Below are 20,172 nucleotides of genomic sequence, written 5' to 3' on the forward strand. Positions count from 1 at the left end.
TGGGTTTTTTTCTCCTTTTACCAGGACCTAGAGCAAGCTCAGGAAGCGAACTTGGCTGTGAACACTAGCCCAGCACAAGGATTCAACCACAGCCCACGTCATTCGGTCCCACAGGCGACAGTATTAAAAACCTGACATCAGGTCTTGCGCTCTCCCTGCAGCCTGCTTTGAATGTGGTATCCTTGCTCTTGAGAGATCTGTCTTTCTGCTCCATGGCAGGGTTTGCACCGAGGAGTGGAAGGAGCCTTATGCGTCTCGGCACCGCTTGTCGTAAAGGGAATCAGGAAGGCAAGCTCTTTTTTTTGGTCCTCTCTGAGGTAAAGGGGAGCTGCAAACCCTTCTCCATCCCTGAAAAATCAAGTCTGTCTCACTGACTTTAAAAAAGCTTTATTTAAACATAAGCACGGTGCACCAAAATAACAGTGAATATATACACCTCCTTTTGGTCCGCTCGCAGAGTCTTCCCTGGGGTTGGGTTGAAGAGTATAAATTTGGAAGGGAGGGTTCTGGCTGGACCGGGGGGCATTTTCAGCCTCGATGGGCCCGGTTGCTGCAGTCTGTCTAACTTGGTTTCTCTTCAAGGCTCAAGACGAATTCAAATTCCTCTGGGTGAAGGGGCAGGAAAAGGGAGTAAGAAGAGGAACACACTAGTGTCCTAAGCAAGGGTTTCTCCTTAGCAGGAATCTTGTCAAGACACCCCTAGTAGGGGAAAGGTTCTTACCATCTGTCAGGGGTTGGACAGAGAGCCTCTGCCTGGTGAACAGTGTCATGTCCTTCAGCGGGCCTCCCGAAGCTCTGTGCACCTGGTAATGAGCCTTCAGCTCGGACAGGGGGATGAAGCGCTCAGTCATCCGCACAAATTGGACGTCCACCTGGTGAGTGGGGAGACATGGGCAATGAGGGAACGCAGTTGCTAGAAATGGACAAGAACTATTGATGTTAGAGCAGTGGTTCTCCACCAGGGATAGGCAGAGGTCTTCCAGGGGGTACAGCAACTCATCTAGATATTTGCCTAGTTTTACAACAGGCAACATAAAATGCACTAGTGAAGTCAGTACAAACTAAAATGTCATACACTGACTTGCTTATACTGCTCTCTATGCTATACACTGAACTGTAAGTACAATATTTATATTCCAGTTGATTTATTTTTTACTATGGTGAAAATGAGAGTCAGCAATTTCAGTCGATGTGCTGTGACGCTTTTTAGGTCTGATTTTTGTAAGCAAGTAGTTAAGTTAGGTGAAACTTGAGGGTAAGAAAGACAAATTAGACTCCCAAAAGGGGTACAGTATTCTGGAAAGGTTGAGAGCCGCTGCATCAGAGGAAGGAGTCCATATCTTGTTGGGGGACAAGACGTTTATTAGGGACGTAGGGCTGATGTCTAATACTGCCCTACAGTTGTGTTCTTGTGCTTTAAGAATAAACGCTGCCTAGTGTAGACTCAGCTTGGGACTTAAAGGTGTGCAGAGTAATCTTCCATCCCCAGCCACTGAGCTCTGCACTAGAGAGAGGCTAGAGGTTCTGTTTTCTGGCAGCAGGGTTTCCAAGTGAGGTGGTAAGAATTTTAGGGTATATGGATCTCCGCATCCTCCAGGATGGGGGGCCCAAGGTAGAGCAAAGGAGCAGGGAAACAACTGGAATGAATTCCCTCTCATGACAGAGGTGGTGTAGGTTCAAACAGGGGCTTTGATAGACCAGGGAGGCCATCCGATTCTCTCCCTTCCTCTGCCCACATCAGTAGTGTTCAGAACTGGCTGTGTGTGTAACTTAATACATTACCATGGACCACTTAGGGTTCTCCTTGGTACTGGAGGAATCGTAGTGAGGGTCCATCTTGTCAAATTGAGTGTGGTCTGGGTAAGCCTCCTTCACAATCTAAAATTAAAAGGGAAGCAGAGTAGAGACTCATGAGTAAGACTTGAGTTGTTGACACCTCCTGACCCACCATAAATGAGAGGAAGGGCATATCAAAAGCAACACCTTTAGCACACCCTTCACTACTATGCTTTACAAATACTATCTAGGCACCCTCTGAGTTTGGTGAGGTATATGCAGTTTCCATATGGGTACACTGAGTCAGGGGTTTAAGGGACTTGCCTAAGGTTGCAGTCAGAACTGGGCATAGAATTCAAGGACCTTACTAATAGCAGTCAAAAGTACACATCTCAGGGGATCAAGTCACTGAGTGTTGAAGCAGGGCATCTGATGGAACGATCAGGGACTGGGGTTCCTGCACTCTGCCTATACCTCTCATGATCAGCCAGCTAAGTATTCCTAGCAGCATAAGATATGAGGTGTCCATCAAAAGATCCTGATGAGGAGTAATGGGGCAATACTGCTGCAGAGTTGCCAGTTTCTCCCTGGATCTGACCATAGGAGCTCCATTCTAAGGGGATGACATTCTTCTTTACGTTCTCTGCCCAAAGCATTTTAAACAACACTGAGACCAACAACGCACCAGTGCGCCACAGTGGAGGAGAGAGGGTGGGCCAGGGCCATGTCACTGGGATACCCATGTACTCTTAATCTTGTAGACCCACAGAGGTCAGATGCTTAAAGTCTAATCCGAAAGACCATCTTCATACACAACTGTGTGGAACCCAGTGGGGCAGATTCTATTTGGACACTGGTGTAAATCTGGCATAACTCCATTGCCTTGTCTGGAAACACTCCAGCATGAAACCAGTGAGATCGCATAAATTGGCTCTGTTTCAATTGGGAAAGGGTGAAGTGGGAGTCAGCTCTGCTGGTCTGTGAACCAGTGATTGTAGGCTCTTCACAACTAATGATTAGGCTACTCTTGCATTTCTCTGGGGTTGAGGTAGGAGCAGGGCTAATGTGCTGCTATTTCCAATAGACCAGCAGTGAAATATTTCACTGTTGCAAGGATTAGAAAAAGGCTCTCACCTTGATAATTCCAGCAATCCCAGGCTCTTTGCAGTTACTGTGATAGAAAAATGCTTCTTGCCCAACTTTCATGTCTCTCATGAAATTCCGTGCCTGTCAGATGATTAGATAAGAGACCACTGAACTTTGTAATTAAGCCATGAGGAGGGCCTAAGCAGTGTCCCCTATAGGAAAGTTTCAAAAGGCTGTGCCCATTAGCTGCTTAATGAAACAAGAAGGAAGAATGGAAGTGTGGAGAACACTGGTGCTTCAGACCCGCTCATACAAACATTCCTACAAAATGTCAAGATATTTTATTCTCTAAGTTCAAGTAAGAAAAAGAAGTAAGACCTAGGGTCGTAGTAGCTATAATGTCTATTGGAATTCAGCAGCTCTGCCATCCTCATTCAGCAACTGCAGGAGTCTAAAGTTCCTGGTTACAGAACAAGCAGCAAAGCTGGTTTTGTTTATAAAGAGACAAAATTGTGCTTAAATTTCCCACTGTACTAGTGTGCCGAAACAGAAAACTATATAGACAAGAAGCTGGAGTCCTGTTAGCTGGGGCTTTGCAGGAAAAAACTGAAGAGGAAAGAAATGAGGGTTGATGTTTGCTTTGAACCTGCATATTTCTTTCTGAAACCAGACAGAAAAATCAGACTACTTTTCAGAGGACTGGCCTGCCTGAACATGTCTGGGGAGATTTTTTTTTTAAGCCATAGATAATTAGCCAAACTGCAGAAAGTAGGAACAATTGGTTTAGTGTACGCAGGGGAAGAATTTGGACACAGGGTGAACAAGTCATCTATTTTGCCTGCAGTCTAGCATTTATAAAGAGCTAATTTTTGTTTTCTTGTTTGCAATAGTGATATTTCAATGATGCTGTATTTGCAATCCAGGCCTTCAATCACTGCTCCTTACTTGGTAATTCCTGACTCCATCCCAGCATGCTGTCTGATTGGGTTGAGCCTTTAAGTCTTCAATGCCGAACTGCCCAATCAAAGTAAAAACAGGAGGTTAGACTTGGATTGTCATTTGGATTTAGTGCACAGAAGCCTTTCTTATTGTCTATGTACATTGATGTGTTTCTAGGGCATCTCTCCTCATACTGTCTGGGTTACAAAGCTTTTGGTCCCTGCTTGGTTTAAAGTAAAGAAAGTTAAGCTGCAGAGGCAATGTTTTGGCAGTCTAAGGACCAGATCTGAAACAGAAAGACTTCCTGCTGACCCGGATTAAAAATCCTAGCAGGGCCTTCAACCATTCGTGGTCACAAGGTACATACATTGAGTTCCACACACACTGCCTGGTGTGGCTTTTTTACAGGATCTCTCTGGGCCTGGAAGAGAATGAAATCTGTGTGTGCGCACACCCAGAAAGAGAAGGGTATTTGAGAAGAAGGTGACTCTTTATTGTGAAAGAAAGAAATAAGGTAATTTTGATATTAAACCTGAATCCTATGACCCCACAATCCATAAAGTTTAGACACTAGCCCTCTAGCTAGAAATAAAACAGCTTCCATTCCTCTTCATTCCTGAGCGCACATGCTGGGCTGGTGACAGTAAGGAAGATCCAGTGCTTACTTTCACATCCACTCCCTTCTCAAACCTGCTCTCCGGCTCTGATTTCATCAGCCAGTGGCTGTACACTTGCTTGCTTCCCTGTGCACTAGGGCAGGCCGCCTTCTTGGTAGCCTTTCCTGTACTGCTCCCCACGGGCTTTGAACTCCTCTCCTTAGGAGCAGGCATCATGAGTTCTTCCTCCTCCTGAATCTTACTTTTGGCAAATTTAGCAGCAGGCCTCTCTTTACCTTTAAAAAAACACAACATGAGTGGAGAAATCAGAACGCATTGTTTCCTAATTTGACAATTGCTGTAAACACCTGATTTATATCCCAGCGGGCTTGATACGGGACAACATTTGGCTAGAAAAGAAGTTTTGGTGGATCCCTGCCTCTAGCTTAGGCAGTTGACATCACTTACAAAGATTTCCAGCACATCTGAAATGTGTTCCAAGATAAAAAAAACAGGAGTTTTTACTGTTGGTTGGACAGCTGTGGTCTAGCTATTGCCAAGGTTTTGCTCGTACTGTCATTTAAATATAGGCAAGCCACAGTCTATTAGCTTGATTCAAAAAACTGGCCCTAATGACGTGCAACAACCAGACTACTTTGTACTAACAGATGAGAAACTAGGTGCAGGGAGCCAAACTCTGTGAATTAGCCCATAAGTGAACATACAAAAATTGTACATCAGTGTACTTTATTTATAATCTCCTGTACTTTTATTTATAATCTCCTGCACCTAAAAGCCTCAGAGGTACAGGCCTCACTGTGCTTGATGCTAAGAGACAGTCCCTGCCTGAAAATGGTTAAAATCGTAAATAGCATACAGCCAAGAGAGCGGCTAACAGAGGCACAGAGAAAAAAAGTGACTTGCCCAAGTTCGCACAGCAGATCAGTAGCAGAGGTGGGAATACAATGTCCAGTGCCCTAACCACTAAGTCACATTGCCTCTAACACAGTTGGTTAGTTATTTGATAATACTCCTCTGTTCTAGTAAGTAGTATAACAACAATGCTACACAGTATTTTGACTTAGAGTACCTTTACAGTGGACAATCTAAGAATGCTTTACAAATATTAACAAATTAAATCTCCCAACAGCCTTGCACTGTAAGGAAACATCACTATCCCTTATTATAGAGAGGAGAAAACTCCTGTCAGGTCCATATGGGTCCCCCAGACCATCTGTAGAAGAGAGACATACAATCTGCAAAATCCTTGCCTATGAGAAGGTGGGCAGCTTACAGGCAAGTACAGGGAGTATCTGTCCATGTTTTCACTATAAACTGGAACCCACACCCAAATATGAGAACCCAACAGCCAAAAAGCTACAGCTGTTGAGCGCGGTAAGACTTCTGCACAGACCTGCCAATGTTGCTCTGCTTCTCTTTTTGCCTTGCGGAGACATCTCTGGCTTCCGTGAACTAGTTTTTCTGCAAGTAGAAGCACCTGTGGGGGGGCACTTGCTGTTACCACTTATTCAAGCAAAAAGAGAAAGAAACCATTCAATTCATTTAAAGAGTTTAAAGAAGTAAAAATTGGCTATTGTGTTAGTATTTTGTTGTGATTTATAATATATATATATATCAGGGATGAAGACTCTCCAATCAGCTGCTCTTCCACTGCTAAACAGGGGAAATTTGTACATATTTTGGCCTTTCTGACAATAATCTGGGACCCTTTTGAGGATTTTTTTTTTGGGGGGGGATGGACAAATGTCCCCTTTGTTCCCATCCACCTTCTCCTCCCTCCCACCCCTGCAGTGGAGGGGGCGCCAGCTATGCTGCTGCAGAAAGGGTATAAACATTCCCCCTTCTAGGTGCAAGCCCCGGTGTCCTATCCTGGGAGCACTGGATGGTTCTTGGGACAGAGCCTTGCAGCTTTAGGTGGCAAGTTTGAATCCTCCAGTGGTAGGTGTTGGACCAACCTGATGTCTGCTTAGTGAGCTAATGGGCAACTTTGCTGGTAACCACAGCAGAACAGTCATTGCTCCCCAGGCTTCCTCCCACTACCCCCACCAAATCCCCATGCCCAGGGCTCACCCCACCCCCTCTTCCCCTATGCCCAGGGTTTGCTCCCTCCCCTCCCCCCCTCTACCCTGCCCCCATGCCCAGCGCTTGTTTCTCCTCTCCCCCCCCCCCCCCAGCCCATGCCTCGCTCCCTCCCCTCCCCACCCCACCCCACCCCATGTCCTGGGCTTGCCCCCTCCCTCCCAGGGCTCCCCTCACCAGCTGCGGGGGCAGCAGCCACTCTCTCTGCGGAGGGAAGGATACTCCTCCTGGCTGCACAGCGGGTGGGGGTGAGGGGGTGGACCCCGCCTGCCTCTCCGCCTACTGAAGGTCGGCGGGCAATAAAAGTTATGCAAACGTGCAATGCCTTTAAGACCTGCCCCCTGCTCAGCCGCCAATGCGAGAGCCTCGATCCCGCAATGGTGGGGGGGACTACAGCTCCCACAATTCCTCAGCCTCCCCGCGCGGTGCTTTCTGGGTGCTGTAGTCCCGCGCCCCGTCCTGAGCCGGGGATGCTTTGCGGGCTGCCCTCCGCGGCGGACTACGACTCCCGCGGTGCGGCGCAGGGCAGGCGCCCCGGCACAGGACGGCTGCGGGCATGGCTTGGAGAGGCTGCAGCAGGTTAGGGGCCCAGCTGCGGAGGAGCCCCGGCTGGCTTCAGGGGTTGGGGCGCAGGAGGATCGTCTCCTGCATTGACCGTAAGGTTCAGGGCAGAGGGGCCGAGCTCTCCCCAGTGCGCGGGGCCAGGCGGGGCGGGGGCAGGATGTGGGAGCAGGGGCGCCCAGAGGCGATGAGGATGGGCGCATCTGACATAGAAGGGAGGTGGTGAAGGGGCTGGGGCCCAGAAAACCAGCGCTGCGTCTGAGCCGCCTTCCTCTGTCCATTCGGGAACAGCAGGCGTTGCTGAGTGTGGTCCAAAGCGGGTAATGCATTTAAGAAAGGGCACACTTAGGCTGTACGTCAGGAAAAGCTTCTGAGCAGTGAGATCTTTCCAGCTGGAGAATGGTTTTACTGGGGAAGTGGTGAAAGTCCCATGTGTTGGTGCTGTTCAAACAACTTGCACAGCGCCTTGACACATTGTAGGGCCTGCATCAAAAAAGAATCTCAAATCTAATTGTAGGTGGGGGTTAGACTAGATCTTGGCAGTCCCTTCTAACCCTATGATTCTAAGAAGTGGGAATTTCATGAAGCAGAACATAATTATGCACGTTAGCCTTTAGCCAAGGCATGAGGATTCCTGTCTCTACTTTTACAAGAAGTGCTATAGGATCTCTAAATGTGGACTATAAAAGGGGGAATATATTTTGCCTATAGCCTTTACTGATTCTTTATGATGTGTGAGGATGGTCTAAAGTTTATTTTATCTTAGAGTGTAAGCTCTTCAGGGCACAGACTCTTTCTGCGTGTTTGTACAGCACCTAGCACAGCGGGGGGGTGTGTGTGTCTCTGAATGTGGTTACAATAGAATATTTTAAAATGAGGAATATCAGTTCCTGTCTTCCCAATTTTTGCTAGAGGATCCTCTGAAGGACCTGGGGAGTTAATAGTTCCATTGCAGGATTTTGAAACCTGGGCTGTAGCTTTCCTAGTTGTAACTGAGTGGGAAGGGGGAATGGGTCTGACTGTATTTGAAATTTTTTGGGTTTGCTTTGCGTGATTGGGTTTTGTTTAACTCTGACAAAAACAAAGAGCTCTAACCTGCGTGTGACTCCATATTGCCTTCTCCCCAGGGGTGTACTTATGTCACAGTTACACCAGTACAGGATCTAAGGTCACAGGCTTGCATATGTGTGACTTTCCCTAGTAAATTACTGGTGTAAATTGCAATGATGAAACACATTTATGCTTAGGGCTCATACTAGTGTAACTACATGGGTTCATCCCCCCACCTCTCCTTTGCAGACAAGGTTTTTACATGGAAGCTGGAGTTGGTTGCAGTAAGTTTTGCCCTGTTGTGAAGCCTCAATCCAGCTCTCCAGTGAGTTCTCCAGAAAAGCAAAGAAATCAAAAAGTGATCATTCTAATGGAGAGGGAGAGGAAATATCCAGGCAAACAACAACAACAACAAAAACAACCCTGTAGAATATCAAGGGTACCTTTATGCATAAAAAAACACCAATAAAGCCCCCCCCCCCACATTTTAGTTGTGTATTGCAGTTCATGTTCAGTGACCACAAGAGATCAGGACCTTGGTTTTGTTTCACCAGAAGGCAGCCCCTCTGCTAGACCACTGCCTCGTAGCAGCATGCAGCGGCATTCATTCTGCACTGATTCATTGGGAGGCACGGCCGATGCTTGTAATGCCACAGTGGGTCAGTGTAGATAATAGGGCTAAGCGATATTGGACTGTGAACAATAATTACTACAACGTTTCAAATTGATCTTGGGTATTAAAGAAGTGAGGAGGTTTGCAGCCTCCTTCCCCATCCTCTGAAAGTATCCACTCTTCTTCCAGCATCCACAGGCCTGACTGAGGAGCAGAAGGAGTTCCAAAAGGTCGCCTTTGACTTTGCTGCCAAGGAGATGGCCCCTCATATGGCAGAATGGGATGAAAAGGTGAGAGCACAGGCCAGCTGCCAGCCCACAAAAGGGATACTTCACCCAACGCCCTCTCCTCCCTCAGGAGCTCCTCTTGTCTGCATTAAAGGGCTAGTCATTTCTTTTCTTCTCTTTTTTTTCCCCCCGCAGCATCCCCCTTGCCCCAGCCCTGCAGGTAGTGGTGTCCTCAGTAGCTCCTCCCCGCTTGTTCAGTGCTGTGATTGTGACAGTGGAAAGATTTCCTTTAGGGATGCTGATGCAATGGCACCCTGCTGCCATCAGTGACCCCAGCAGGCAGGAGGGAGAAGTCAGAAAACCTGCACTTGCTCCCTGATCTATCTAGCTGCCTACCTGCCCACTTAAACTTTGTGGAAGTTCAGAACTGGACTTCATGGCTCATCTTCACCTGAAGCTAGTCTTGATCTTGATCTCTTGCAATGTCTTTTTTCCTTGTGTGCCTCCGATAGGAAACATTCCCCGTGGAGACAATGCGGAAGGCAGCCCAGCTGGGGTTCGGCGGGATCTATGTGAAACCAGATGTAGGTGGCTCGGGACTGTCACGGCTTGATACCTCCATCATCTTTGAGGCTTTGTCGACAGGATGTACCAGCACCACTGCCTACTTGAGCATCCATAAGTGAGTGGGAGCAACTGGCTAAGCATCTGTGGTCAGTCTGGCTGAATAACACTCTTACTATGAACACTGGGACTCTGAATCCTGTCATCTTTCAGCTTTCGGGGGTGCCATTCATTACAGAATCATTGAAACATAGGGCTAGAATGGACCTCAAGAGGTCATCAAGTCCAGCTCCCTGTGCTGGGGCAGGATCAAGGAAACCTAGTCCATCCCTGACAGGTGTTCATTTAACCTGTTCTTAAAAACCTCCAATGATGGGGATTCCATGACCTCCTTTGGAAACCTATTCCAAAGCTTAACTACCCTTACGGTTGGAACTTTTTCCCTTATATCTAACCTAAGTCTCCCTTGCTACAGAATAGGCCCAGACTTCTTGACCTACCTTCAATGGATATGGAGAACAATTAATCACAGTCCTCTTTGTAACAGCCCTTAACATATTTGAAAACTCCTATCAGCTTCCCCCTCAGCCTTCTTTTCTCAAGACTAAACTTGCTCAGATTTTTTAGCCTTTACTCATAGATCAGATTTTCTAAACCTTTTATCATTTTTGTTGCTCTCCTCTGGATTCTTTCCAGTTTGTCCACATCTTTCCTAAAGTGTGGCACCAGAACTGGACACAGTACTCCAGCTCCAGCCTCACCAGTGTTGGACAGTTACTTCCCATGTCCTACATACAGTATTCCTGTTAATATAGCCCAGAATGATATTATTAGCCCTTTTTTGCAAACTGTATCACATGGTTACTCATATTCGATTTGTGATACACTGTAACCCCCAGATCCTTTTCAGCAGAACTACCAACGAGGCAGTTAGTCCTCATTTTGTAATTGTGAATTTGATTTTTCCTTCCTACGTGTAGTACTTTTCACTTGTCTGTATTGAATTTCATCGTGTAAGGATGTAATGTAGGGACCATTAGTGGGCATATGGGTCATGGCTGGTTACTCTTAGCAATCAGGCTGCAGTCCCTCGGACACTGGAAGGAATCATTCCTATTCACAAGGAAATAATTTTAGCCTAGTGATTTGAGCAGAGGGCTGGAGCTGGGAACTTTTGGGTTCTGTTCCTAGCTCTGTCATTGACTTACTATATAGCCATGGTCAAATCCCTTAAATGCTCCGTGCCTCGGTTACCCCAGCTCTAATCTGATTTATTTAGTATGGCAATATCCCAGTCAAGATCAGGGTCCCATTGCACTAGACGATGTACTGATACATAGTAAGAGTCAGCCTTTTCCTTGTAGGGCACGGAAATAATATTTACACCTCCCTCTTGGTAGTATTATTTTAACAATTTTGAAGAACTCTAAATGCTTTAGAAAGGAAAATGAATTGTAAACTCTTCGGAGCAAAGACCATTTTTTGTTCCATATGTATAGTGCCTAGCACAGTGGAGTTCTGGTCCATGATTGGGACTCCTAGGCACTACTGCAATATTAATAGTAATATAATTATCTCCAGACCCTTTTTACAGATGCTAAGGCACACAAAGAGGCAGTGACTTGTCCAGGGTCTCACACTGAGTCAGTGGCAGAGTTGAGAATAGAATGCAGCTCTCCTGACTCTCAGCCCTGTACGCTGATTCCAAGAAGCTTTATGAAGTTTAAGACCCTGAGCCAGTCCCTGTGGCATGCAGTTGCTTTGTTCAGTTTCAGGGGGGGACAGCATCTGTCTCCTAGGGTAGGTTAGATTAGCTCTGGAAGAGGCTGAAAACCTCCAAACCAGTGGCATGAGCATTCTGTGATCATCTTTCTTCCTAGGCTTGTGCTTGTATGCATGCATTATAACCCCATCCCTTCTCTCCTGGTGCAGCATGTGTGCTTGGATGATTGACACCTTTGGAAATGAGGAACAGAGACACAAGTTTTGCCCATCCCTCTGTAGCATGGAGAAGTTAGCCTCTTACTGCCTGACCGAGCCGGGTGAGCTTCATGTACAAATAATTCCATCCCCTTCCGGTCCTGAGTCCCAGCAATGTTGTAACAGTCACTCTCATTCTCAAATGTTCCAAGGAACTGGAAGTGAAACTCCATCTCCTGTTGCTCTGAGCTATGCAGACCTCCATGTGGCTTGTGCTTTAGGGTATCAGTGAAGCAAGGGCAGGTACCTCAATGGGGCACATCTCGTGATGCTGACAGTCTTCTCCCTTTAGCATACAGCAGTGGTGGGAAGGACTGGGAGAAGTGCTGTGATTCACTGAGAGATGTGAGGAGCTGAAGGTACAAAGGGGTGCCTTGGTCAGGTGTGGCGGGATACACACGGATTTGCAGAATATGCAACAAAACTAGACCCACTTTGACTGACCTGCAGCTCTTGTTTTCAAGGCTGGTTAATCAAAATGGATAAATACTGTGGTAAGAGGGTGAATCTCTGTCCAGGGCACTTTAATAAATACATGCAGATCTGATATCTCTAGTTTAAAGCCATGGGCAGTCAGGATCCCACATGAATTGGAAGAGACCTGTTCCTCAGCCCATGATGATGTGGTTGACCGTCCTGCTCTGGATTGCTTTGCTCTAGAGGATAAATATAGCTTGGGGGCAAAGGGGTACAGCCCCCATTGAGGTTAGTAGGAGTTATACTCTCTGGTTCCAGGGATGCATTTGGCCCTGAGTCTGACTCCTCATCAAACCGAGTAAACACACAATCTCTGGAGGAGAGAGGAAGCCTTGCCATCTCATTGGCTCCTTTCCTTCCCCACTAACAGGAAGTGGTAGTGATGCAGCTTCCCTGATAACCTCAGCCAAGAGGAAAGGCGACACCTACGTCCTTAATGGTTCCAAGGTACCAGCTTTTCTCGCCTTAAAACCCGCTGAGCACCCTGCATGTGTGAGAGGGTCGTTGCCATATCTCTCTGTCTCCCCCACTCACCCTCTCATCTCCGCCTCTTCCTCTTGGCTTGTGGAACTGGAAATATCCCATTATGTCACATCTCCAGTTGCTTCTCCCAGGGCAGGATCGTTCCCCACAGTGTATTCTCTCGGGCTTTGTTCAGTTCTGTTCTTACATGTCCCTTGGTGCTGGGGCATCTGCCTCTTCCCTTGGAGACGCTGTTTCCAGCCCAGTAAAACACACTGTTGGGAAGCCCTGCCTGATGCTGAACTTCTTCCCGCTACTCCTAGCTCTACCCCCTCAGAGCATCCTGAATGACTCCTCTCCCTGGAATTTCTGCACCCTAACAACCAGTAATTGGGGGTGGTTATCCTGCCTCCTTCTGTCCTTCCAACCCCAATTTGCCAGGCTACACCTGTTCAGCTTGTGATTTCACCCCATAAACCAATCCCTCCAGTCCTCCCTTGCTTCTCTGTCTCCTTGTCTCTCCTCCCCTCTGCCCTCCCCCAGCTCTCCGATCCCTTCGCCCGCCTCTCGGCTTCTCTTTGCCCTTGGATCACCACACAAGACACCTAACTCCCTTTCAGCACATGATGTCCAGTGGAAATTCTTTCCTGCTTCCCAGGCTCTGGGTGTGGGCTCCCTGCGTGCTAATTCTGTCTCATTTCCTGTGCCCCTTGCCAGGCCTTCATCAGTGGCGGTGGCGACACTGATGTGTACGTGGTCATGTGTCGCACAGGAGGGTCTGGCCCCAAGGGCATCTCCTGCCTGGTGCTGGAGAAAGGAACTCCAGGGCTCAGCTTTGGCAAAAAAGAGAGGAAGGTGAGAGACCCACACATCATCAAGGTTGTTGTGGGTGGGTGGAACACGGCAGAGGCAGGCCAAACTGGAGTAGACCACAGGCGATCCCATGTCTGATCAGATAGCAGGCCTATCCAGCCCTGTACTGGGTGAGACAGCTGGACCATTCTAGTCTGCTATCCTGCTTCCTCACTGCACCATAGCCCCAGATAATCCAGTGTCCTGACTCGGGGCAGTATTGAGGTGCACAGTGTGGGGAAACCTTGCCCTGCCACTGCTCATGCTGTATCTGCTGTGTGGATAGGTGAAGGGCTTTAATCTCCAGGTCTGTCAAGCCAGCATCAGATGCAGATTCACTGGATCTGCACTTTTCCTGTAGGCATTTGCATTTCAATTTCTAGTGGATGGAATTGCTTGTGAAGTTTAAGGGCTCCTCAAACCAATCGGGGTTATGTATGGTGCAGACAGCCCCTGTGTAAGCTTCACATTCACCTGACCCTCAACCCTCACCATCAACTTTGCTGAAGCTCACTCCTGACCCCTTGGCTAAGCTAGTAATGGGGTCTCTCCTGAGCAGAGACTCCCAGACTGCATGGTGCTTTGCTTGTGGACTACAGAGCTTTGGAGATCACTAAACTCATGATCCAGGTGTCAGGAGGTACAAATCCAGTGAACTAAAACTGAGCCACCTAAACTGTCCTGAAAGTTACTGTCAAAATCCAGCTGAAAGGGGCAGTGCATGTGTAAACCTTTAGTTCAGAAAGGCTGGAGGAGTATCTGAATAGACTCCTCTTCACTGCAGAATCTGAGGGAAACCACACTCTGTGTCACAGAGTGTGCATTACAGAGGTGCTCTCCTTCACAAGCCTGGCAATGGAGGGGGAGAGAAGTGATAGACCCATTATTTCTCCAGCGGAGAGCTGGATGTGCCCAGCCCTCCAGACAGTCTGTGAGATACTCCTGTCTTTCCCAGGTGGGCTGGAACTCCCAGCCGACTCGGGCCGTGATCTTCGAGGACTGTGCTGTTCCTGTGGCCAACCGGCTTGGCGCAGAGGGGCAGGGCTTCGGCATCGCCATGAAGGGCCTGAATGGAGGGAGGATCAATATTGGTAAGCCTGGCAGCGAAGAGCAAGGGGAAGGGAAGGGGCTGTGGTCTCCTCACTGTTAGTCTAGTGCGGTGGCTGTCATGTAATATTCACTCTGTGCCCTTGGCTTCCCCCGCCAGCTTCTTGTTCTCTAGGAGCTGCCCATGCCTCTGTCCTCCTGACCCAGGACCATCTCTCCATCCGCAAGCAGTTTGGGGAACCCTTGGCCAGTAACCAGGTGACTTTTCTGTTGACAAGCTCTGCTCTTCCTCCACTGCACCCTTCTGGCTATTGCATAAACAAGCAGCCAGAGCTCACACATCCTGCCTTACACGCGTTCTGCTGGGACTGCAGTAGCTTGTCCCAGTGCTAATGTACTTGCACCCTCTTTTATAGCATCTCCCACTGGGAGAGGTTTGGGTGGCAGTAGGTGATGGGGGTTTTCTCTCCTCATGCAGGAAATAGTTCATGATAATTATTTGTTGGCCTTATGATAGAAGAGAGACAGACGCTTGGAAGGAGCTGGAGAAAAATATAGAGGCTGAGAGAGAGAAACTGGGGAGTTGGGGGAGCCAGGGGCCCTGGCACAGAGAATCAGAGAGGCCTGAGCTTCATGTGAAGGGAAGTCCTTTCTAGAAAGTTTCCCTAAAGAGGAAATACAAAGATGGGGGCCCTGCCTGAGCGGGATGGGGGTGGTGGGGGCAGCATGGGGGAGCACCTGAGGGGACTGAGGGATGTTTGGGGGACAGTGCCTGAGGGGGGGAAAAGGGTGCGGTGTGGGATTCAGAACAGGGCCCCAGTTGAGGGGGCAGGGGGGTGGTACTAGGGCAGGGCCGCACCTGAGGAGGATGGGTAGGGGGAGGTGTTTCAGGGCAAGGACCCACTGAGCCTCTGGCTTAACCTGGCCCCTCATGCACTGTCTATTTCCTTCCCGGCAGTACCTCCGGTTCAGACTGGCTGAGATGGCAACGCGCCTGGTGGCGGCAAGGCTCATGGTACGGAATGCAGCGCAGGCGCTGCAGGAGGAGCGGGAGGACGCCATCGCCCTGTGCGCCATGGCCAAACTCTTTGCCACTGATGAGTGCTTCACAGTAGGTTTTCCAAGTCTCTGCCAGGGGGTGTCGTAATCAGAGACGTTCAGAGTCTCCTTGTGGTGGCTGATGCTGCTTGGGATTTCAAAAAGAAAAGGAGGACTTGTGGCACCTTAGAGACTAACCAATTTATTAGAGCATAAGCTTTCGTGAGCTACAGCTCACTTCCTCAGATGCATATCGTGGAAACTGCAGCAGGCTTTATATATACACAGAGAATATAAAACAATACCTATTCCCACCCCACTGTCCTGCTGGTAATAGCTTATCTAAAGTGATTTCCAGCACAAATCCAGGTTTTCTCACCCTCCACCCCCCCCACACAAATTCACTCTCCTGCTGGTGATAGCCCATCCAAAGTGACAACTCTTTACACAATGTGCATGACAATCAAGCTGGGCTATTTCCTGCACAAATCCAGGTTCTCATATCCCCCCCACCCCCATACACACACAAACTCACTCTCCTGCTGGTAATAGCTCATCCAAACTGACCACTCTTCAAGTTAAAATCCAAGTTAAACCAGAACATCTGGGGTGGGGGGGGGTAGGAAAAAACAAGAGGAAACAGGCTACCTTGCATAATGACTTAGCCACTCCAAGTCTCTATTTAAGCCTAAATTAATAGTATCCAATTTGCAAATGAATTCCAATTCAGCAGTTTCTCGCTGGAGTCTGGATTTGAAGTTTTTTTGTTTTAAGATAGCGACCTTCATGTCTGTGATCGCGTGACCAGAGAGATTGAAGTGTTCTCCGACTGGTTTATGAATGTTATAATTCTTGACATCTGATTTGTGTCCATTTATTCTTTTACGTAGAGACTGTACAGTTTGGGATTTCAGGAAGTCTCTTCCGTCTGCAGGGTTCCAGCCCTGAACACGTTTGGTGGGCCATAAACCTAGTCTTGGGGCCCCTTTCGTGGTCTAGAATCCTGGCCTGTGTGTAGGCAGGGATCTCAGCCCCTCTGCAGGGCACGATCCTTCTCCCTGGGTGTTCTTCATATGCTATAATGCCTTCTGCTACTTCTAGGAGCCCAGGGGCTCAGGCAGACTTGTGAGTAGAGCATTACCAGGGTGTCCATTACTTGGTCTTAATTCCTGGTTAGCATGTGTCATTGGGAGCGAGGGGGGTACTCTAGTGCAATTACAGAATACCATTTAATTAAAAGAAGAACTTCTGAGCTATGAATTGTCTTGGATTAGTTATATTTTGGAATTACCGCTACATCCTGTCATTAGCTCCCTGGATGTATACTGCTAGTGTGGTGTATCTCACACACAGGATTAATTATGGTTAGGCTTGGTACCATCTTTAAATAGAGGGCTTTTATCCTGGAATTATCCTAGCTGGTCACTAGATGGTGGTCTTGCATTTTAATTTTGGACCTAGACTCAGTTAGAAATGCAGCAGAAACTGCCTTGGTTGAGGGGAATTAAAATGCTTGTGCACTGCAGCATTCCTTTTAAGATGATACCATTGGTTTTAAATGGCACCGTCTGGGAAATATGGCAACAAGCACCATGGCATATAGTGGTTAGAGCAGAAGAGACTGGAATTTAGGACTCCTGGGTTCCGTTTCTGCTTGGGAGTGTGGTTTGGTGGTTAGAGCACAGACTTAGTCCAGATTCCTGGGCTCTAGTCCTAGCTCTGCCACTGACTTGCTGTGTGACCCTGGGCAAATCACTTCATCACTCTGTGCCTGACCCACCAACGTTCTCTTCTCCTCAGATCTGCAACCAGGCCCTACAGATGCATGGGGGCTATGGCTACCTGAAGGACTATGCTGTGCAGCAGTTCATGAGAGACATCAGAGTCCACCAGATCTTGGAAGGTAACCTGGGGTATTGCTAACAAAACTGACAACTGGCTGTGGCCTTGGCCATACGTATGTTCCAGTGGAGAACAGGGACTTGGATTATAGTTGCAAATTCCACTTCTTTCATTTTGTGCTTTAGGTCTCTCATCTGACAGCAAAACCCATATGGGGATCTGAGTTCATTGGGCTATAGCAGATTTGTGTAGCCCTGTAAGCATTTCCAACCCAGTAGAAGACAGAAGAGACTCCATGTGCAGGATTGCTCCCTACAGTCTATTTTTTAGTGTCTTGCCCACTCTTGCTCCACATGACTCAGTTGAAGGAGCTCTCACCACCTCCCTGGGAAAATTATTGATAGTTTAATGGGTCTCACCAGAGGAAAAGGTCTCCTGATGTTCACACTAAAGGTGTCTTTGTTTAATTTAATCCTGTTACTCCTATTAACACCCATTGTTGAACCCTGAACAATTCCTCTCGCTCTGCGTGCTGTTCCACCTTCGGATCCTTGTAGAGAGAATTGTGGTAATATCCCCCTTAGCAGAGCCAAGATTTTTATTTTTAATCTACCCTCTTAATCGTTATTACTGCTATTTTTCGAACTCCATTCACCTAGAATTAGACTATCGGGAAGGGGTGTGGTCCTGGCCATCCCCTGCTATGCTCCTTTCTACTCTCTGATATGATGCATATGTAGCAGTAGGTAAAGCAGAGAGACTGGCCTTCAATAGGGGCCAAGTTCTGCTAGGTGCTCCGTGCCCTAAAATCCTTTTAATATCAATGGGAGCAAGGAGCGCTCAGTGCCCCCTTAATGAGCTCTTTTTTTTCCAGGCATCTATGTCTTACTTTCTCCTCTACACCCACTAATACCCAGAACCCCTTTCATGCTTGAAAGGAATCTCTTCTGTAGAGTAGGCTACAGATCCCACCAGGTTTTGCCCTGATCACAGGCTGGATGGAGACATGGAATAACTGCTCTGCAGATTGCATACTGCTCTGTTATGGGTTTAACAGAGCAGGTTTTTTGCATTTGACTTCAATGGAAGCAGGATTGGACCTTCACTTAACTGATGACTGTCTCTATCTCTGTGTTCTTTGTCCTGCTGCAGGTACCAACGAGGTGATGAGGATGATTGTGGCCAAGAATCTGTTACAGGAGTGAAACCAGGAGTGTATAAACTAGTGTTAATGCACTCCACTTGCTAGTTAGAACATTGTCTATTGCTCCTGTTTCCATAGACTCCTTCCCTGGGAGTGGGAATGTACCAGTGGAAACTCTCTTGACTTTTTCTGATCCCAAGCACAGCTGTATGCAGCCCATGTGGGGTCCCAGCTGTATGCGGTGCCTGGCAGAGCTGCTGGTACTAGTCTGGTATCAAGGACGCCAAAGATAAAAATCAGACATGAATGAAAGCCTTTGTCCCTGTGTCCTGACCATGGGCCATTGCTGCTGCCCTGCCCCTCCTCGGACAGAAACATTAGCCCTTTGGGGTCATCCAGTCCACTTTTGTGCCAGGACAGGATCAAAACAGAGGGAATCCAGTCAGCCCCTCTCCTTCCCTGGGGCATTTCTAAGGCAGATGTGGAGGCATAGCCTACTGATTAATTTCAGGCAGGATTGTGCACGTGTGCTCTCTTACGGATAAGGCAACTCCTTTGAATCGCAGGGAGAATCTGTTGCCTTGTTTAAACCCTTGTCTTTCCAAGGTGCTGCGCTGCAGCATTGGGGCAAGTCATCCATAAAGAGTGTGTCTCCGTGAGTTGTTACACAGTGCAGTGAGCATTTTAAACCCATTGAAAGGAATGGGGCGTGCCTGGTGCTAATCGGGAAGCATCACTGCTTCTCATTTCCTAGAGTTCTCTTACCTAGTGCAACTGGCTCTTGATCTACCCCATCCCAGTTAATGCTTTCATTAACATTATGAATCCTGGGTAATGGGATCAGGGGGATAGATGAGAGAATCTTGCACGAGAAAACCTGGGCTCCTTATTCTCAAATTAACTCTACCCAGAAACGTACAATACGAGCGGAGTCAGAGCTTTGATCAGGTTTACTTTTCCTGCCCCCTCAATGTCGGAATCAATAAAGCTATGACAATAAAATCACTAGGGGGTTTCATCAGTTCTGGTAATTCACTCTTTCTGCAACATTCTAGTTCTTTAATTTGAACATATTCCCTTTAGTTGATAGCATTTTTTTTTAAATCAGCTTGTTTAATGGAAAATCCTAATTACTAATAACTTGCATATCTTTAGTGCCTTAAAGTGCTTTACCAACTAACATCCCTTTCCGGTGGGTAAGTGTTGACATACTCATTTGACAGATGGGGAAATTGAGGTGGAGAGAGGGGAAGTGACAAGGTAAGCAGTCAAGGGCAGAGATAGCTGACTTCCTATTCCCAGCTTTAATTATTGGGCAACATTCCTTTTTCAGAATCTGCCACAAAAAATGACACAGGGAGATTTCCCCCCCCAGCCATAATATCAAGGAACTGAAGTAACTTGACCTTTCCTTCTTCAGGATGAACACACGTGTATCTGACCCTTCCAGGTAGAGGATGGGAAGGGAATGGATTGTCATACCAAAGTATTTTTGACATTGTGAGACACACTGTGGCTCCATAGAAACTCTTAACTGTTCAGAACTTGTCTGTGCTTACTTACAACATGATTGTCAAGATGTGATTGTTTTGACAGTGTTGCTTAACAGCGTAGATGGGACTTAAGTGGGTAACCGCTATATATTTCAACTTCGTTGTAACCAGCTCCCCAGATGCTACAGATCTCTGTAGTACAGACTGGCTTGGTAAAAGCTAAAATCCAAACTGACTGTATTTAATACTTGGGTAAACAGAAGGCTACTGCCCTGTAAGTAACCCTTGTTTGGGCTTCTCTAAATATTTGACTAGTATTGTAGAG

General features: G+C 47.5%; 2 protein-coding genes across 4 annotated transcripts; one reads left to right on the plus strand and one right to left on the minus strand.

Annotated features, from left to right (window-relative positions):
• Nucleotides 1-371: 371 nt before the first annotated feature.
• THYN1 (thymocyte nuclear protein 1) lies at nucleotides 372-6,809 on the minus strand. Of its 2 annotated transcripts, none has more exons than XM_084611735.1 (8): nucleotides 6,675-6,809; nucleotides 5,812-5,895; nucleotides 4,467-4,693; nucleotides 3,808-3,876; nucleotides 2,911-3,003; nucleotides 1,783-1,878; nucleotides 722-872; nucleotides 372-605 (listed from the first exon to the last, which is right to left on the minus strand). In XM_084611735.1, exons 2-8 carry the CDS (start codon nucleotides 5,852-5,854, stop codon nucleotides 562-564), a joined length of 723 nt encoding a protein of 240 aa, XP_084467861.1. In that variant the 5' UTR covers nucleotides 5,855-5,895; nucleotides 6,675-6,809; the 3' UTR covers nucleotides 372-561. The 2 variants fall into 2 exon arrangements, with proteins under 2 accessions (XP_084467861.1, XP_084467862.1); XM_084611736.1 differs by having other exon boundaries at nucleotides 5,812-5,921; nucleotides 6,675-6,784.
• A 65-nt stretch (nucleotides 6,810-6,874) lies between these two features.
• On the plus strand, nucleotides 6,875-19,359 carry ACAD8 (acyl-CoA dehydrogenase family member 8; the record flags this gene model as incomplete). Of its 2 annotated transcripts, none has more annotated exons than XM_084611938.1 (11): nucleotides 6,875-7,076; nucleotides 8,911-9,011; nucleotides 9,461-9,630; nucleotides 11,445-11,554; nucleotides 12,340-12,416; nucleotides 13,149-13,286; nucleotides 14,239-14,374; nucleotides 14,491-14,588; nucleotides 15,289-15,441; nucleotides 17,169-17,271; nucleotides 18,363-19,359. In XM_084611938.1, 11 exons carry the CDS (start codon nucleotides 6,875-6,877, stop codon nucleotides 18,413-18,415), a joined length of 1,341 nt encoding a protein of 446 aa, XP_084468064.1. In that variant the 3' UTR covers nucleotides 18,416-19,359. The 2 variants fall into 2 exon arrangements, with proteins under 2 accessions (XP_084468064.1, XP_084468065.1); XM_084611939.1 differs by having other exon boundaries at nucleotides 6,994-7,153.
• Nucleotides 19,360-20,172: the final 813 nt, after the last annotated feature.

Source organism: Lepidochelys olivacea, assembly GCF_965140295.1.
Source record: "Lepidochelys olivacea isolate rLepOli2 genome assembly, chromosome: 22".
NCBI lineage: Eukaryota > Metazoa > Chordata > Testudines > Cheloniidae > Lepidochelys > Lepidochelys olivacea.

Bases quoted from the DNA above. Each gene is read 5' to 3' on its own strand.
- THYN1 (XM_084611735.1), bottom strand. From the start codon at position 5,854: ATGTCTCCGCAAGGCAAAAAGAGAAGCAGAGCAACATTGGCAG. The intron at 4,694-5,811 runs GTCTGTGCAGAA...GTTTTTTTAAAG, and splicing joins AAGCAGAGCAACATTGGCAG to GTAAAGAGAGGCCTGCTGCT. The intron at 873-1,782 runs GTAATGTATTAA...CCCACTCACCAG, and splicing joins AGAACCCTAAGTGGTCCATG to GTGGACGTCCAATTTGTGCG.